Source organism: Notothenia rossii, assembly GCF_949606895.1.
Source record: "Notothenia rossii genome assembly, chromosome: 10".
Lineage (NCBI taxonomy): Eukaryota > Metazoa > Chordata > Actinopteri > Perciformes > Nototheniidae > Notothenia > Notothenia rossii.
The window spans coordinates 50278861-50292230 of NC_136908.1; the positions used below are offsets into that span (position 1 = coordinate 50278861).

The 13370-nt window shown below is 40.6% G+C and overlaps 2 protein-coding genes across 5 annotated transcripts in view; one reads left to right on the top strand and one right to left on the bottom strand.

The window, feature by feature from the left end:
* chrm2a (cholinergic receptor, muscarinic 2a) overlaps positions 1-10529 on the top strand; it is a 66615-nt gene extending 56086 nt beyond the window's left edge. For all 4 annotated transcript variants that reach the window (XM_079655180.1, XM_079655183.1, XM_079655181.1 and 1 more), the window contains one exon: positions 2239-10529. In XM_079655180.1, coding sequence (XP_079511306.1) covers positions 2280-3782 — 1503 coding nt within the window. In that variant the 5' untranslated portion in view covers positions 2239-2279 and the 3' untranslated portion in view covers positions 3783-10529. The remainder of the gene's footprint in view (positions 1-2238) is intronic.
* A 69-nt stretch (positions 10530-10598) lies between these two features.
* ptn (pleiotrophin) overlaps positions 10599-13370 on the bottom strand; it is a 55432-nt gene continuing 52660 nt past the window's right edge. Inside the window, exon 5 of the mRNA XM_079656316.1 lies at positions 10599-11408. Coding sequence (XP_079512442.1) covers positions 11353-11408 — 56 coding nt within the window. The 3' untranslated portion in view covers positions 10599-11352. The remainder of the gene's footprint in view (positions 11409-13370) is intronic.

The following is a 13370-nucleotide window of genomic DNA, read 5'->3' on the forward strand; positions in this document are numbered from 1 at the left end:
TTAAAGACCTTAAGCCAAAATGGCAAAGTCTTGGACAAGACCGCTCTCCATGCAGTAGTGTATCACCCATAACACTTTAGAGTCTATTCACTTTGAATGCACTACACGTCATACATTAGTTCAACACTAGTCATCAACCATCTAATGAAATAATTGATTGTCCTCATCAAGTTCTAATATATTAGCTTTCATACAGCATGTTGAGTAAGGTCTTCACACCTAACAGCAACAAGTACAAAGCTATTGCAAAAGAGCTGTAGCATAACATATACATATATGACTGTATCTATACTGGTTTTGTTCTTTGGCTAATGACTTTTTTGTAGTATGTCTACATTCTTCAGATGTAGCATTAATCTCCCAACTGAACAGACAATTCGATTCCCTTTTGCATGATTAAACTCCGGATGTTGTCTGAACATTGATGAATGTTTGTGGCTCACCTCATTGTTTTTAGTCAAATTTGTATTCAGTTCTTGGACAGCATATTGATCTCTCTCAGCTGAATGGTATTTTCAAAAGGCTTTTCATTTACAGGCTGAATAACCACATGCGGATCAAGTTTGATTAGTTTACAAAAGAAGGAGCTTGTGGAAAAAGTTGAAGCAGTTCCCCAGCCTGATGATATTTATGTCAAACTGAGAAGTGATATGCCATCGAGTGTGCCATAAAATCTGACCTACAGCGCCTGGAACTGCTCTAAGAGTTGGGGCCCAGCTCGGGAGGCAGAGAAGGCAAACCACATTACTCCTAATACCAAAGGCGTGTGAACACAAGACTGAGCATATACATCAAAGCAAGGTCTACAACACAGGCACATGTTTAAGGTTAAGGGCAAGAACTAGTGGGTCACTTGGGCATCAAATGAATTTTATAGTGCTGTATGAAGAGAATTTTAAAGTGCGAGTTGGAAATGGAGCTTTGATGATAAAATGTCAGCTCTAATTGTGTCAATAATTCCTTTTAAAGTTTTCATTGAACTCATTTTCACTTGGATTCTGTGTATGAATGGGGTTTAATTACACTTTTCCCTATCTTTTTAAGAATGTACATTGCACAGTCTAAAAATATATATTCTTGCTCGTTCGAAGATTGATCTTAAAACGCCCAACAACTTCAAATATAGGGGTTTTGAAGCACATTCAGCTGAAATGAAATGAAAAGACAGCAATTCAAGCCAAAGGCTAGTCATTAGGCATTATGTGGTCAAAAATGTATCCATCAAAGTGGATAGGCGAGCAAAAGCCTAGAAAAAAAGAACAGCTTTGAGCACTTTGCAGGAAAAAATAAATGGGCAAATGTATTTTTTATTTATCGCATGGATTTTTACACTGGAAAATATGTTGCCAGTGCCTGTTTGTGTTTTGTTATCCTTGTTTTTGCAGATATAACTTAGTCCAAACAGGACTACATGAAATACTTTAATAAAGAATTATACATTACATAAACTCAGTTATCCAGTAAAGGAACAATCTCGTTCTTCCACTCATTAGTTTGAAATAAATTGCGTTTGATTGCCTCATTTCCATGCATCTTATCTTTCATCAGCCATTCATGTGTATTTCAATCGTGCAGTCCCAATTTTAGAGTTTTTTCTCTCTCAATAATGAAGCAGGTGTCTAATGGGGAGATGTTGTTTATGCAATAATTATGAAAGATATCTGTGCCAGATATCTTAGCAGCTAATTACCAATGTATTTGGTATACAGACAAATTGGTACTGTTCTTTGATGAATTTCTTTGAGACGAGCTTAAAGCTGATGTAAGAAAAGCTCACACTGCTCATTCGGATGTTATAGCGGGATATATAGTTATATTTTATAATCTACCTCTGGATCATCATTAATCTACTCTCACATCATTACACGTTTAACAATGGCATTGTTTTTTTGCAGCAAAGTGATTTTATTTTTCTGAATATGACTGAAACTAATAATAACATATTCAATAATAGTAACTCCATGTTAAATAATAAAATACTGCTGAAGTCCCACAATAATGTTTTCCTAGTGTTTTCTGGATATTTTGAACATATATGTTCCATGCCAAGTTGAAGGAAAGGCATGGGACTTCCTTTGAGTTAACAAATGTACCTTAATAGCATAATTGAACTGTGATTAAGCTATGAACCTATTATTCATGCCATTAAAAAGTCTTCAGATGACTCAAAAGTTAAACTGACAGTCATCTTTCGTGCCTCATAACAAATCTTTTCTTCTCTTTTGTTCTTTCTCTTAGATTCCATCTGAGTAGGAGGTGGCAACGAAAGACCAAATGCCATGGATGTATTTAATTTCACTTACTGGAATGCCTCCGAAGGCAATGGCACAGAAGTTGTGGAAGAGAGCGAAAGCGCCTACAAGACTGTGGAGGTGGTGTTCATCGTGTTGGTGGCCGGTTCTCTCAGTTTGGTTACAGTTATTGGAAATATCCTGGTCATGCTTTCCATCAAAGTTAATAGGAACTTACAGACGGTCAACAACTACTTTTTATTCAGCCTAGCATGTGCTGACCTGATTATTGGACTGTGCTCTATGAACTTGTACACAGTCTACATCGTAATGGGCTACTGGCCCCTGGGCCCGGTGGTGTGCGACTTGTGGTTGGCCTTGGACTATGTTGTCAGCAATGCGTCTGTCATGAATCTTCTCATCATAAGCTTTGACAGATATTTCTGTGTCACCAAGCCCCTTAGCTACCCTGTCAAGAGGACCACCAAGATGGCGGGAATGATGATTGCAGGAGCCTGGGTCCTGTCTTTCATCCTGTGGGCACCAGCTATTCTATTCTGGCAGTTCATTGTCGGTGGGCGGACAGTGCCTGAGAGGGAGTGCTACATACAGTTCTTCTCCAATGCTGCAGTCACTTTTGGCACCGCCATTGCCGCCTTTTACCTGCCTGTGATCATCATGATTCAACTCTACTGGCAGATCTCCAGAGCAAGCAAGAGCCGCGTGAAGAAGGATGTCCGCAAGCCCTCAGCAGCCAAACCCGAGCCCCTGTCGCCTGCTCAGAGGAATAGCACTCCAAAACCCAACAATAACAACGTACAGGGGGAGGACCCAGGTGGCTGCCAGAGCCAGAATGCCAAGGATGGAGCTAACCAGCACGATGGAAAACTGCAAAATGGCAAGGGACCTTCCTCGACAAATGCTGAGGGAGAAACCGAAGGTGACGATGTGGCGAGAGAGAACTGCGCTCCTGGAGAAGAGAAGGAAAGCTCCAATGAATCAACATCTGGCAGTGTGGCTGCGTCCAATCAGAAGGATGAAGAGGCGGCACCCTCGGCCGCTAACTCCAGTGCTGAAACGAGACAGCCCCTCCCCCGCCAGCGAGCCAAGGCAGGGGGCTCCAAGCTGACCTGTATCAAGATCAAGACTAAATCGCCCAAGGGTGACTGCTACACCCCAACAAACGCCACCGTTGAGATCGTCCCGGCCTCAGAGCGGCAGAATCACGTGGCGCGGAAGATCGTGAAGATGACAAAGCAACCTCCCAAGAAGAAGAAAGGACCGCCATCACGGGAGAAAAAAGTGACCCGCACCATAATGGCCATCCTGGTAGCTTTTGTTGCAACCTGGACTCCTTACAATGTGATGGTGCTTATAAACACCTTCTGCTCAAGCTGCATCCCCAACACAATGTGGACTATCGGCTACTGGCTGTGCTACATCAACAGCACCATCAACCCAGCCTGCTACGCTCTGTGCAATGTCACGTTCAAAAAGACATTCAAGCATCTTCTCCTCTGCCAATATAAAAATAGTAGGTCAGCCAGATAAATATGGGCCACTTAGGAGGAAGAGTTGAAGTATGAGTTGTCCGTTTGTGTGTGCCATCTGTGTGTTTGTGTGTGTGTGTGTGTGTGTGTGTGTGTGTGTGTGTGTGTGTGTGTGTGTGTGTGTGTGTGTGTGTGTGTGTGTGTGTGTGTGTGTGTGTGTGTGTGTGTGTGTGTGTGTGTGTGTGTGTGTGTGTGTGTGTGTGTGTGTGTGTGTGTGTGTGTGTTCTGTGAGCATGATAGAGCCTGCATGAGTCCATTCGACATTAGTTCCCTTCATTTTATCCTTTTGTTTTCCAATTTCCCTCTCAAAAACTGGTTGTAGCACGTCACACCAACGTAACTGATTCCAGTTGCGTCAAGATGTGTCGTGCAGAACAGATTAGGAAGGTTGCGCAAAATTAAGTTTGACTCAAGTGTTGTACAGTAAGCTAAACAAATCTGGCTGTGTAAAGCACGGAGCACTTGGGAGTGACACTGAGCTGATAAAAAATGAGGAACGATAAAGAGCAGAGGAAGATCTGCACTGTACGAAAACACACAACTTCAAATGGGAAAATAGGGCTGACTGACTTTTCAAACCTAAGAAGTTTGACGTTCAGTAGAGATACATGTAGATAACTGTACATATCAGTGTAGACTCAATATTTATGTCACATATGGGTGTGTGCTGACTGAGTATGTGTGTACACTCATGTTTGCCCCTCTGCTTACTGTCTGTCTGTGATCTTTATCATGGCACTTCCAACCAGCCACATGTAGAATAAAGTGGGGCAGCTTGCGTAGATTGCCCCTTTAGTGGTTACATTAGGGCTGGAAGATATTCCATCTGCTTATGAGCCCCTGTGGGATTGAGTCGCCATCAATACATAATAGATATATAAATATATTTAGCCTGCACTTCAGGCAAATTACATTAAAACAAAAAAACATTTACTCACTTGCCTTAACTGGTGTGTTTAGCCATCACGCTGTGTTTTTGTTGATTTTATTTGGTGTCTCAAAATGTCTGCCTCCCCCTTCAAGCATGAATGCTATATTGTTTGTAGTCACAACATAAAAAAACATTTAAGACACAGTCCATACTGATTATACTTCTTCATTAGAACTATTTTCTAATGAAGAAGTAATCTCTCCCACTTAACTCACTTCAAAAAGTAAACAATATCTGAAAAACTTATGTTATTCTTTACAAGAGTTTAAAATACAAACTTGTTTATCCAATACATCACTACTTCTACTAGCTTGAATCTTACTAACAAATGCAAAATGCAAGTTGTATATCTGTGGGAATATTTTTTTTTCCGCAGGGAGCAAAAATTATTGTTGTCTTGTCAACACTGAGGAAATCACTACACCCGGCCAATAAATAATCCCACACATAAAACAACGACTTGACGTTTTGGATTACAAGCTGCCACTAATCATCACAAAGTAGGACCAAATAGCTGTTAGAACAACAGACGACAATAGTTATGACTAAATAGAAAATGGTGGCATGAGATTGTTCAGTCGCACTCTTTCATCGTTCAGTCGCACTCTTTCATTTACATCATATCAGTTTTTACTATTGTTGACAGGATTGAATTTGAGTGGTTATTAGGATTTTTGTTGTTGCTTCTAGTAACCATCCCTCTGTGAGTGAAACAGGTGGCTGGAGCTCAGAGCTGAGGCGTATTACTGTCTGTGGGAAGGCATTGTGTGGTGTGTGTTTGTTTTTTGGCGTGTGTGGATGAGTGGGAGACATCATATGATTCTGCTGATTAATAGATTGATGTCACAGCGTGTACTGTACTCACTATACTGATGATGATTGTGAAGTGTGTGTGTGTGTGTGTGTGTGTGTGTGTGTGTGTGTGTGTGTGTGTGTGTGTGTGTGTGTGTGTGTGTGTGTGTGTGTGTGTGTGTGTGTGTGTGTGTGTGTGTGTGTGTGTGTGTGTGTGTGTGTGTGTGTGTGTGTGTGTGTGTGTGTGTGTGTGTGTGTGTGTGTGTGTGTGTGTGTGTGTGTGTGTGTGTGTGTGTGTGTGTGTGTGTGTGATCTTGTGTGAAGCGAGTGTGGGTATACCTGCTGATGTGTGTTTGCTCCAAGAGTGGAGTTTACTTCTGATCACGGGTTGGTTAAAACCTTGTGATTTAAATAAGGGCTATTTCTGCGTCTTTAATGTACACATTCGTAATCCATCGTTTTATTTTGAAAATGAACAAGCGGGTTAATTCATTCTACGTAAATCATTTTATTCTTAGATTGAAAACAATAAATGGCTGTGTCTTATTTTAATTGAAAAAGAAATTAGAAAAATATCAATTTACTGTAAGACATGTTCAGTGTATCCATGCATATCATCCATCATTTCAACATATTAGCCAATTCTCTGTTACGGTAATGTATGCTCACCAGTTGGAGTGATGAATATTCAGGAGCATTTGCCATCAGGAGGTTGCCACAGCGGCTGGTAGGGGGGCTTTGCAGAGAATTACTCCTGCGCGGAATATCTCCTCAAGGCTGTCTCCTTATACAGAGATCTGGGACAGATCCTATAATGAAAACTCACCATGAGGCTGATCAGATTATAGGACGATGTGGAACCCCTACATTTGAGATTAAAGATTGCCCATTACACGCTCAGCTTGTGCTTGCATGCTATGCGCCCATGCCCCACTTAGTGCTCCACTCGGTCCTGATCCTGGTATAGTCTCTACCTCATATATAAGGTCATGAATGTAATGCAAATACCACATTTATTCATTAGCTTGCTCTATTATTAATTCCCTAACTTCTGCACTCATTGAAGCCTTCGTTCCTGCTATGTCAAAGCTCCTAAGTGCAGAGTCAGTACTTGCATTCAAGTGTTGTAGTCACAGAAATACATTAAATGTTTGCATAAAGCTTGCACACTGACATTTACATTTATTTGCTGGCAAATAGCAAATGCTTTGTTAAACTACCAGCCATTCATAAACTCTGTATGCATCCCCAAAATGTTGCATTACATCAGTGGTGGAAGAATTATCCTTTACTCAAATCAAAGTTACAATAAATACATGTAAAAATAATGTTTAACAAATGATACTCGTGCATTTAAAATTGTACTTAAGGTGAGACAACTTCTTTGACAACTTAAGTCTATTTACAAATCGCAATAGTTTCTTCTTTTAATACAATTGAAGCCATTTATGGTCAAAATGATTCTTAATATGGTCAGGATAGTTCTAATGATCCTACATGTGACATAGGAAGGGGAGCCAATTAGAATACATTTTTTAACCCAATGTTTTCTGACCTGGTCAGCCAACGAAAACTGACCATGTCGTCTTATTTCAAAGTTTGTGCGTTTGGTTGGCATTCCAGATGCCTAAATACGGGGATTTCCTCGATATGTCCCATTTGATATACATAATTCTGAATGGGCCTTTAGAGTAATTGAACTTTTTTCCCACTAGAAGTACCTATAACATTTTGGTATTTGAGTAAATGCACATTCCACCTCTCCTGCTCTTAGATGGTCCATGTTTATCTGTCGAGACAGTTTCCGCATGAAGTGAGGCATCCATCCCAGCTCGACATCCAACCATCCGTCACGTTGATAAGTGGAACCATGTCTGTCTGACATCCGTCACACGTCTCAGTAGTGGGTAGAGAGCCTTCCAGAATATCTGATTAATCTTTGCTAAGCTGTCGTTTGAGTGATACCAGCAGGAGAGTATGTGGCTCACAGCTCAAGCGGTGGTCCAGGGGTCCCAGTTTGAGCAGCTGCTTGAGTGTTTGATGGAAGGTGATGTCAGTTTATCACCTCCTGGAGCGGGAGAGATGCTTCTAAAAACAAACAAAAGTGCTCTTCCGTGCTTATCTCCACAGCGAGCACTTTAAACGTCAGGAGTAAAGTTCTCAAAAACCCCTTCGCTCCCCCCCCTGCTCCTGTTGCCAATATGGTGGACGGATGAGAACAAAAAGACGTTGTTGTATCAAGCGTTGTTGGGGGGGGGGGGGGGGGGGGGTGATATGAGAGAATGTGGGCTTATGATAGAACGAGAAAGCGTTGTTTGTCGACAGCGAAAGAGAGCGGCTGTCATGCGTGTGAGGGAGATAGCCCCCAAGGTGTACACTTTGTACGTTTAGAAACAGATAAGCTTGCCTTTGTAGTCATGGCTACGAGAAGGGGAGGAGGGGGAGAGACGGGGGCTTGTCAGTGACAAAATCCAAAGCTAGAGATTCCGCCTGCACCATGTTTGGAGAAGTCACAGCCGTTCTGTGCAGGTCAGCCAAGGGTTTTGATGCAGGAATTCGAGTGTCCCAGACGAAACCTGCCGCCTGGTGTAAACACAGCGAGATACGGTGCTGTTTACCGGCGCTGTTTACCGTCCCTGCCACGCTTTTATTGCGTCTCATGCTCATATTGTGCAAACAGAATCCACCGTCTGTGCTTATTATATTATAACCTTCTTACTGTACGAGCTCTAATGCATATATGCTCACCTACGGACCATATATTCTGATGTTCATCTGTCTAATATGACTAGAATAAACATTGTCTCCATTGTAATCAACAGACCATCATGTGCCGTCAGAGCTAGCTGGGCTCCTCTTCACACGGCTAATGTCAAAGGGCTAGGCTCCTTTTACGGAGTACGTATGACATTTATCAGAGACAACTTCAAATTTAGGTTTTCTCTGTGCTTCTCTCTCTCTGGGCTGTTGCTGAGAATAATTTCGGCAATCTTGTGCAGCCATGCAGAATTGAAAACGCAGCAGCTTGTGCATGCTGGGAGAATTCTAATCGGAAATTATATTTATATCGCCAGATTGTACGGAGCAATTGAAAGTGCCTTATCCAGAGAAACATAAAGAAATTGCTCTTTTATCCCTCAATCCCTGTTGTATCTTACAGTGAGTGTGTCTGTGTGTGTGGACGGAGCTGCAGTGTGATGCCAATTAGAGAAAGTGTTCAGCCTTTTAAAATTAAGATTTGATGTTTCTCAGCTCTGAGCTCCCAACACTACCTATAGTAACAGCCACTGTGATTGCAGAGTGGACTGAACAATCTAAAATCATCCTCTCAATCCTTTTGAAATAATTTCTCAAAACATCTGACATCATTGACACATTTCAATACTATCTAAGAGGCACAGCGGGCTATTTTTTTTTTGTTCATCCAGCGTGTGTGTGTGTGTGTGTGTGTGTGTGTGTGTGTGTGTGTGTGTGTGTGTGTGTGTGTGTGTGTGTGTGTGTGTGTGTGTGTGTGTGTGTGTGTGTGTGTGTGTGTGTGTGTGTGTGTGTGTGTGTGTGTGTGTGTGTGTGCTTGCTTGCATTGACACCCATCATGTGGGAAATTGTGTTTTCCTGTGTGTGTCTGCCTTTATACTGAGAACAGTGCTGTCATTGGTCAGCGTGGGTGTGTGCATGCAGCTTGATGTGCAGTGTTTTATTTGTTCTCAATGGCATCCTCAGCATGAAGACATCAGATTTGGACAAAATATCATGGCACACATCAGGGAAGATGCACACAGTGTAGTTGTCTATCTCTCTGTCATCACTCCTTTCTCTTTAAAAAACGTCGTTCAATAGCAACAGGTTGCAAGACTCACTTAGACACAGTTTTGTGTGATATTGGAATACATATAAATGATTATATTGTACATTTTCTATCACATTTAGTAAACCTGTTTCTCTTATCACTGTAAAAAGTACAAGTGTAATATTCCAAATTAAAATAAGATCAGTGTACAGCAAGAGAGTTTAGTTTTTTTCATTTGAAATTGAAATTGCTATTTAAAATCTTTAAATATATGAGTATTATGGAAAGTATTTGAAGAGAATATTGTTATAAGAGGAGAAGGTATAAATATATGTGTATTTCTGGGGGCATGATTTGCTAAGGATGAATTATTGCTTTGCAAACTGAGCGACTGGATCCAAACTGCGGGGATTTCAAGAATGACTTTTGCTGCCAGATGGGTGAAAATATAGCAAATTGGAAATCCGAAGATGGACGAAGGCTAAACTTTGCTTCCAGTGACCTAAAGGCCAAGAGGCAAGTGACTTCATTTTTGATTTGACCTGTTAGAGACACTCACCTTGGAAAGAATTTGGTCATCTGCTATCTTACCGTACACACTTTCTAACTTTTAGCAACTTTACCATCCTGGGGAAAAGGTTGTTTTTTTGTGTAGAGCAACATAAGTGTTGAGCTTTTTGACCTGATCTGAAATTCAACGGTCAAGATTAACATGTGGAGTTAAAACAGAATTAGCACAAAAAAAAGAGTAAATAAAAAAAAAAAAAATGAATAGCCTACTGCAAATGTCAAGTGTACATACAAGTGTTCATTTTTCATTTGCCTATGTAATTAGATGTTCATGTATATTCACTCACTGTGGCTTGTGGCTTCTCTTGCAATAGGTAAACATATTTTACAGTCTATTGTTTGCATTGTATATATCTATATGATAATAAAGTATATGTAATTCAGATGTGGTACATTTGAAATGTACATACACGTCTTTAATAGCTTATATCTGAATGTTTCCCTCATTTATGCTTCTCCCCCTCCCCCACTATGATACTTCCTGTACAGTAACAATGGTATTAATTTCCTTTTTTGATGCATTCTTAATTGATTATATGTTCTGGACAATGAATCTGAGTGTTATTATTATTGGCCACCTACGACACTGTAAGATGAACTGCATTACGTGGTTACATTGTGCCATATTCTCTCAGAATGGAATTCAAATAAAGATAATATGAAATGTGTTTTTAATATCTGAGTTATTGAATGTGAGGATGCACCGGGTGAAAAAGAGGAAAAAAACGTTCTAGCTATTTATTTTTCATTCATTTTTATTTTTGGAAAGAGGATACAAAGGGAATGTTAACTCCAACCGAGAACGTTTTATAGCCAAAAGCTGGAGGGTGAAAATCAGTGGGTATAAATTGAGGTACCACAGAGCAGCAGGAGGAAAAACACTAAAAACAGCAGTAGTTTGCACACTTGTAGAGAAGCTTTTTCATGCAGCCTCCAAACAAAACTAGCTTATGTTTATTCTAACTTGAAATGGAAGAAAAACATCAATAGCATAGAGTAATGGGGAAGGCGTTACCAATAACTTGAGACATTAGAGATGCACATCTTTTTTTCTCCACAAATTAATTAAGTAAAGATGTTTAGAGCTTCCCTTTTAGCCAACTGCTTCATTAAGCATGGATCCAAGAGTTTTCCAAATTAGAGTTAGGCTATTCAACTGTATAACAAATCCTATTTATTCGTAAGAAAATAATCCTAGAAACAACATCATTAGGTAAAACACTAGTAAACAAATCTCTTTTCGTATTCCCTACCGCTGAGTATTACATCTCCTATCGCAACATACAAGCTGTTTCTGTTTTTTATCAGGTGCTAGAAAGAAGAAAAAGTTAAACATTTTGTCACTAAAAGACATATTTCAACTGGTTTTGTCAAAGCTCTAAAGGCTCCTACTGTCAATCTACAGGAGATACAAAGAGGAACCGTGGTGAATTAGGGCAGTGGACGTGCTTCCCCGCTCTTCTTCCCTCCTCACAGGGAAAAACATCCTCATTAGTCCATTTGGGTGCGATCTCGCTTCTTGCCGTCCTTCTTTTGCTTCTTTGCATCTGCAAAAACAGAAAAGAAAAGGATTTGCAGCAGACAGTGTTTACTTTGACAGTTTCCCTGCCAGAGGTGGTGTTTTTGCATGTAAACAAATCCCATTGTCTCCATGAAGAGCACATATGCTACGCTTCAGATTTAAATAATCAACCGTATTAGTTTTAATTAGTTTGTGTGCATGCATTCCCAGCCTGCTCTTGGGAATTGATTTGTGGTCTGGTGTACGCCCCATGAAAAAACGCTTTATCAACTTCCCGCAACAGTGGCCGAATTCCACCGAGGCCACGTCCTTGGTTTGGGGGTAATTTCGAGGCTGCACGTGGGTAGACTTCGCGTCCTTCAAATCCCCACAATGCTTTGCGCACGGACCAATTTCAAAAACCCTTGCGGAGAATGGCTTAACCGACCCAGTGCAGCATACATTTAAATGTAAGTATGTAGTGGCGTAGAACCTGTGTTGGTAAATATGTTACTTTGTTGCATTTGTTATCACCAAAAATGTGTGCACACTTGTTAGCCTGTTCCATTCTTCTTTGTTTTCCGAAGCCGTGGCTTGGAAGTATACTTGCTTTGTTTCTGAAGGAAGTGACTTGGAAGTATGCGACTACCAAGCCAGTATCCTCGCGATTGAGAAACGGCCACTGACTCTGTACCTGGCAGCCATGACAGAAGCCACAGTCCATGGCTTCCCTTTCTGCTTTGCGGCCTCTCCGCTCTGCTTAACAGGAATAGAGCACAACCTGCAGCCGTTTGGCTAGCTAGCTCCTGGCTAAGTGTTTTGGTTGACTGTCAATCTTCCTGGCTGTTTGTGTATCTGCCTCATACCTTAATTTGCATTTCCTAAATGCTCAGTAGGTAACATTTGGCTGAATTTGGGGTCAATTTGATATGGGGACACTCCATTGAATATGATTTGTATATTTATTCACATTTGTGATATAGGAAGGTAGGTAATGTATGTATGCAGTTTTTGTTGAGACAAGCTAGTTGTTTCCCACTGTTTGCGTTTGTTTGCTATGTTTAGTAAGCTTGCTGTTAAAAGTAGATTCATATTTAGGGTACAGACAGAATGGTGGTCTCAATCTGCTTGCATTATTCTTGGCAAAAAGCAGAAATGTCCCAAAATGTGGAACTTTTGTGGACATAAAATAGAACATAAAAATGAGCGGCCATCAAAAACGTCAATCTGTCACACCACTATGGTTTACTAGGGTTAGGGTTAGCCTTAATGTTATTTGTAACACCTGCACTTTTCAAGTGGAAAGGGCCAATGTCCTTTTTGGAAAAATTGTGAATAAAAGTGTGCGTGCAACTTCTGTCCATCTAAGTACATATTTTCTAAAAGATATTGTCATAACTTCTTAAACGCTTGCCCCATCTTATATCTTACTTCAAGTAGTGTTTTATTGCTAGCTCTTCCTTGAAAGTTTGGTTTATCTAAAAAGAGAAACAGTATAAGAAAAGATCAAATAAATCGTGATTTTTTTTATGCAATGGATTATTTAAAAATAATCTCAAATCCTCTAATGACATGCCGGCAAGTAGCTATGAAAAGTGACACGGTATGCTAAGTCAATTAGATTTCAGTTGAGTTTCAGCCGTTCAACATTCAGAATGTTCACTATGAGAAATCTCTTCCTGCAAGCTTCTGTAGGCAAAAAGATGTTGACGTGCAAAGCGCTCTAGCCCATGTAAATACGGAAATTGCTCTTCCATTCCATTTGTTTGCTTGTTTTTAATTTGTTTGAATATTTTCTCTCTTTCATTTTTCTTCTCTTCGCCCTGTTGTTTTTGTCAGCATATTCTGCTCCCCTGGGAGAGAGATGGCGGAAAGGATTCACTCCCTGTCTTTCTCTGTCTCATCTTTCTCCGTATGTGAAATGAGGAATTTGTATCCAGGCTGGAGCACTTTCTGCTGCATTTGCTCATTACACGACACTGCTTGCTCTCCTCTCTGCCTCTGACAC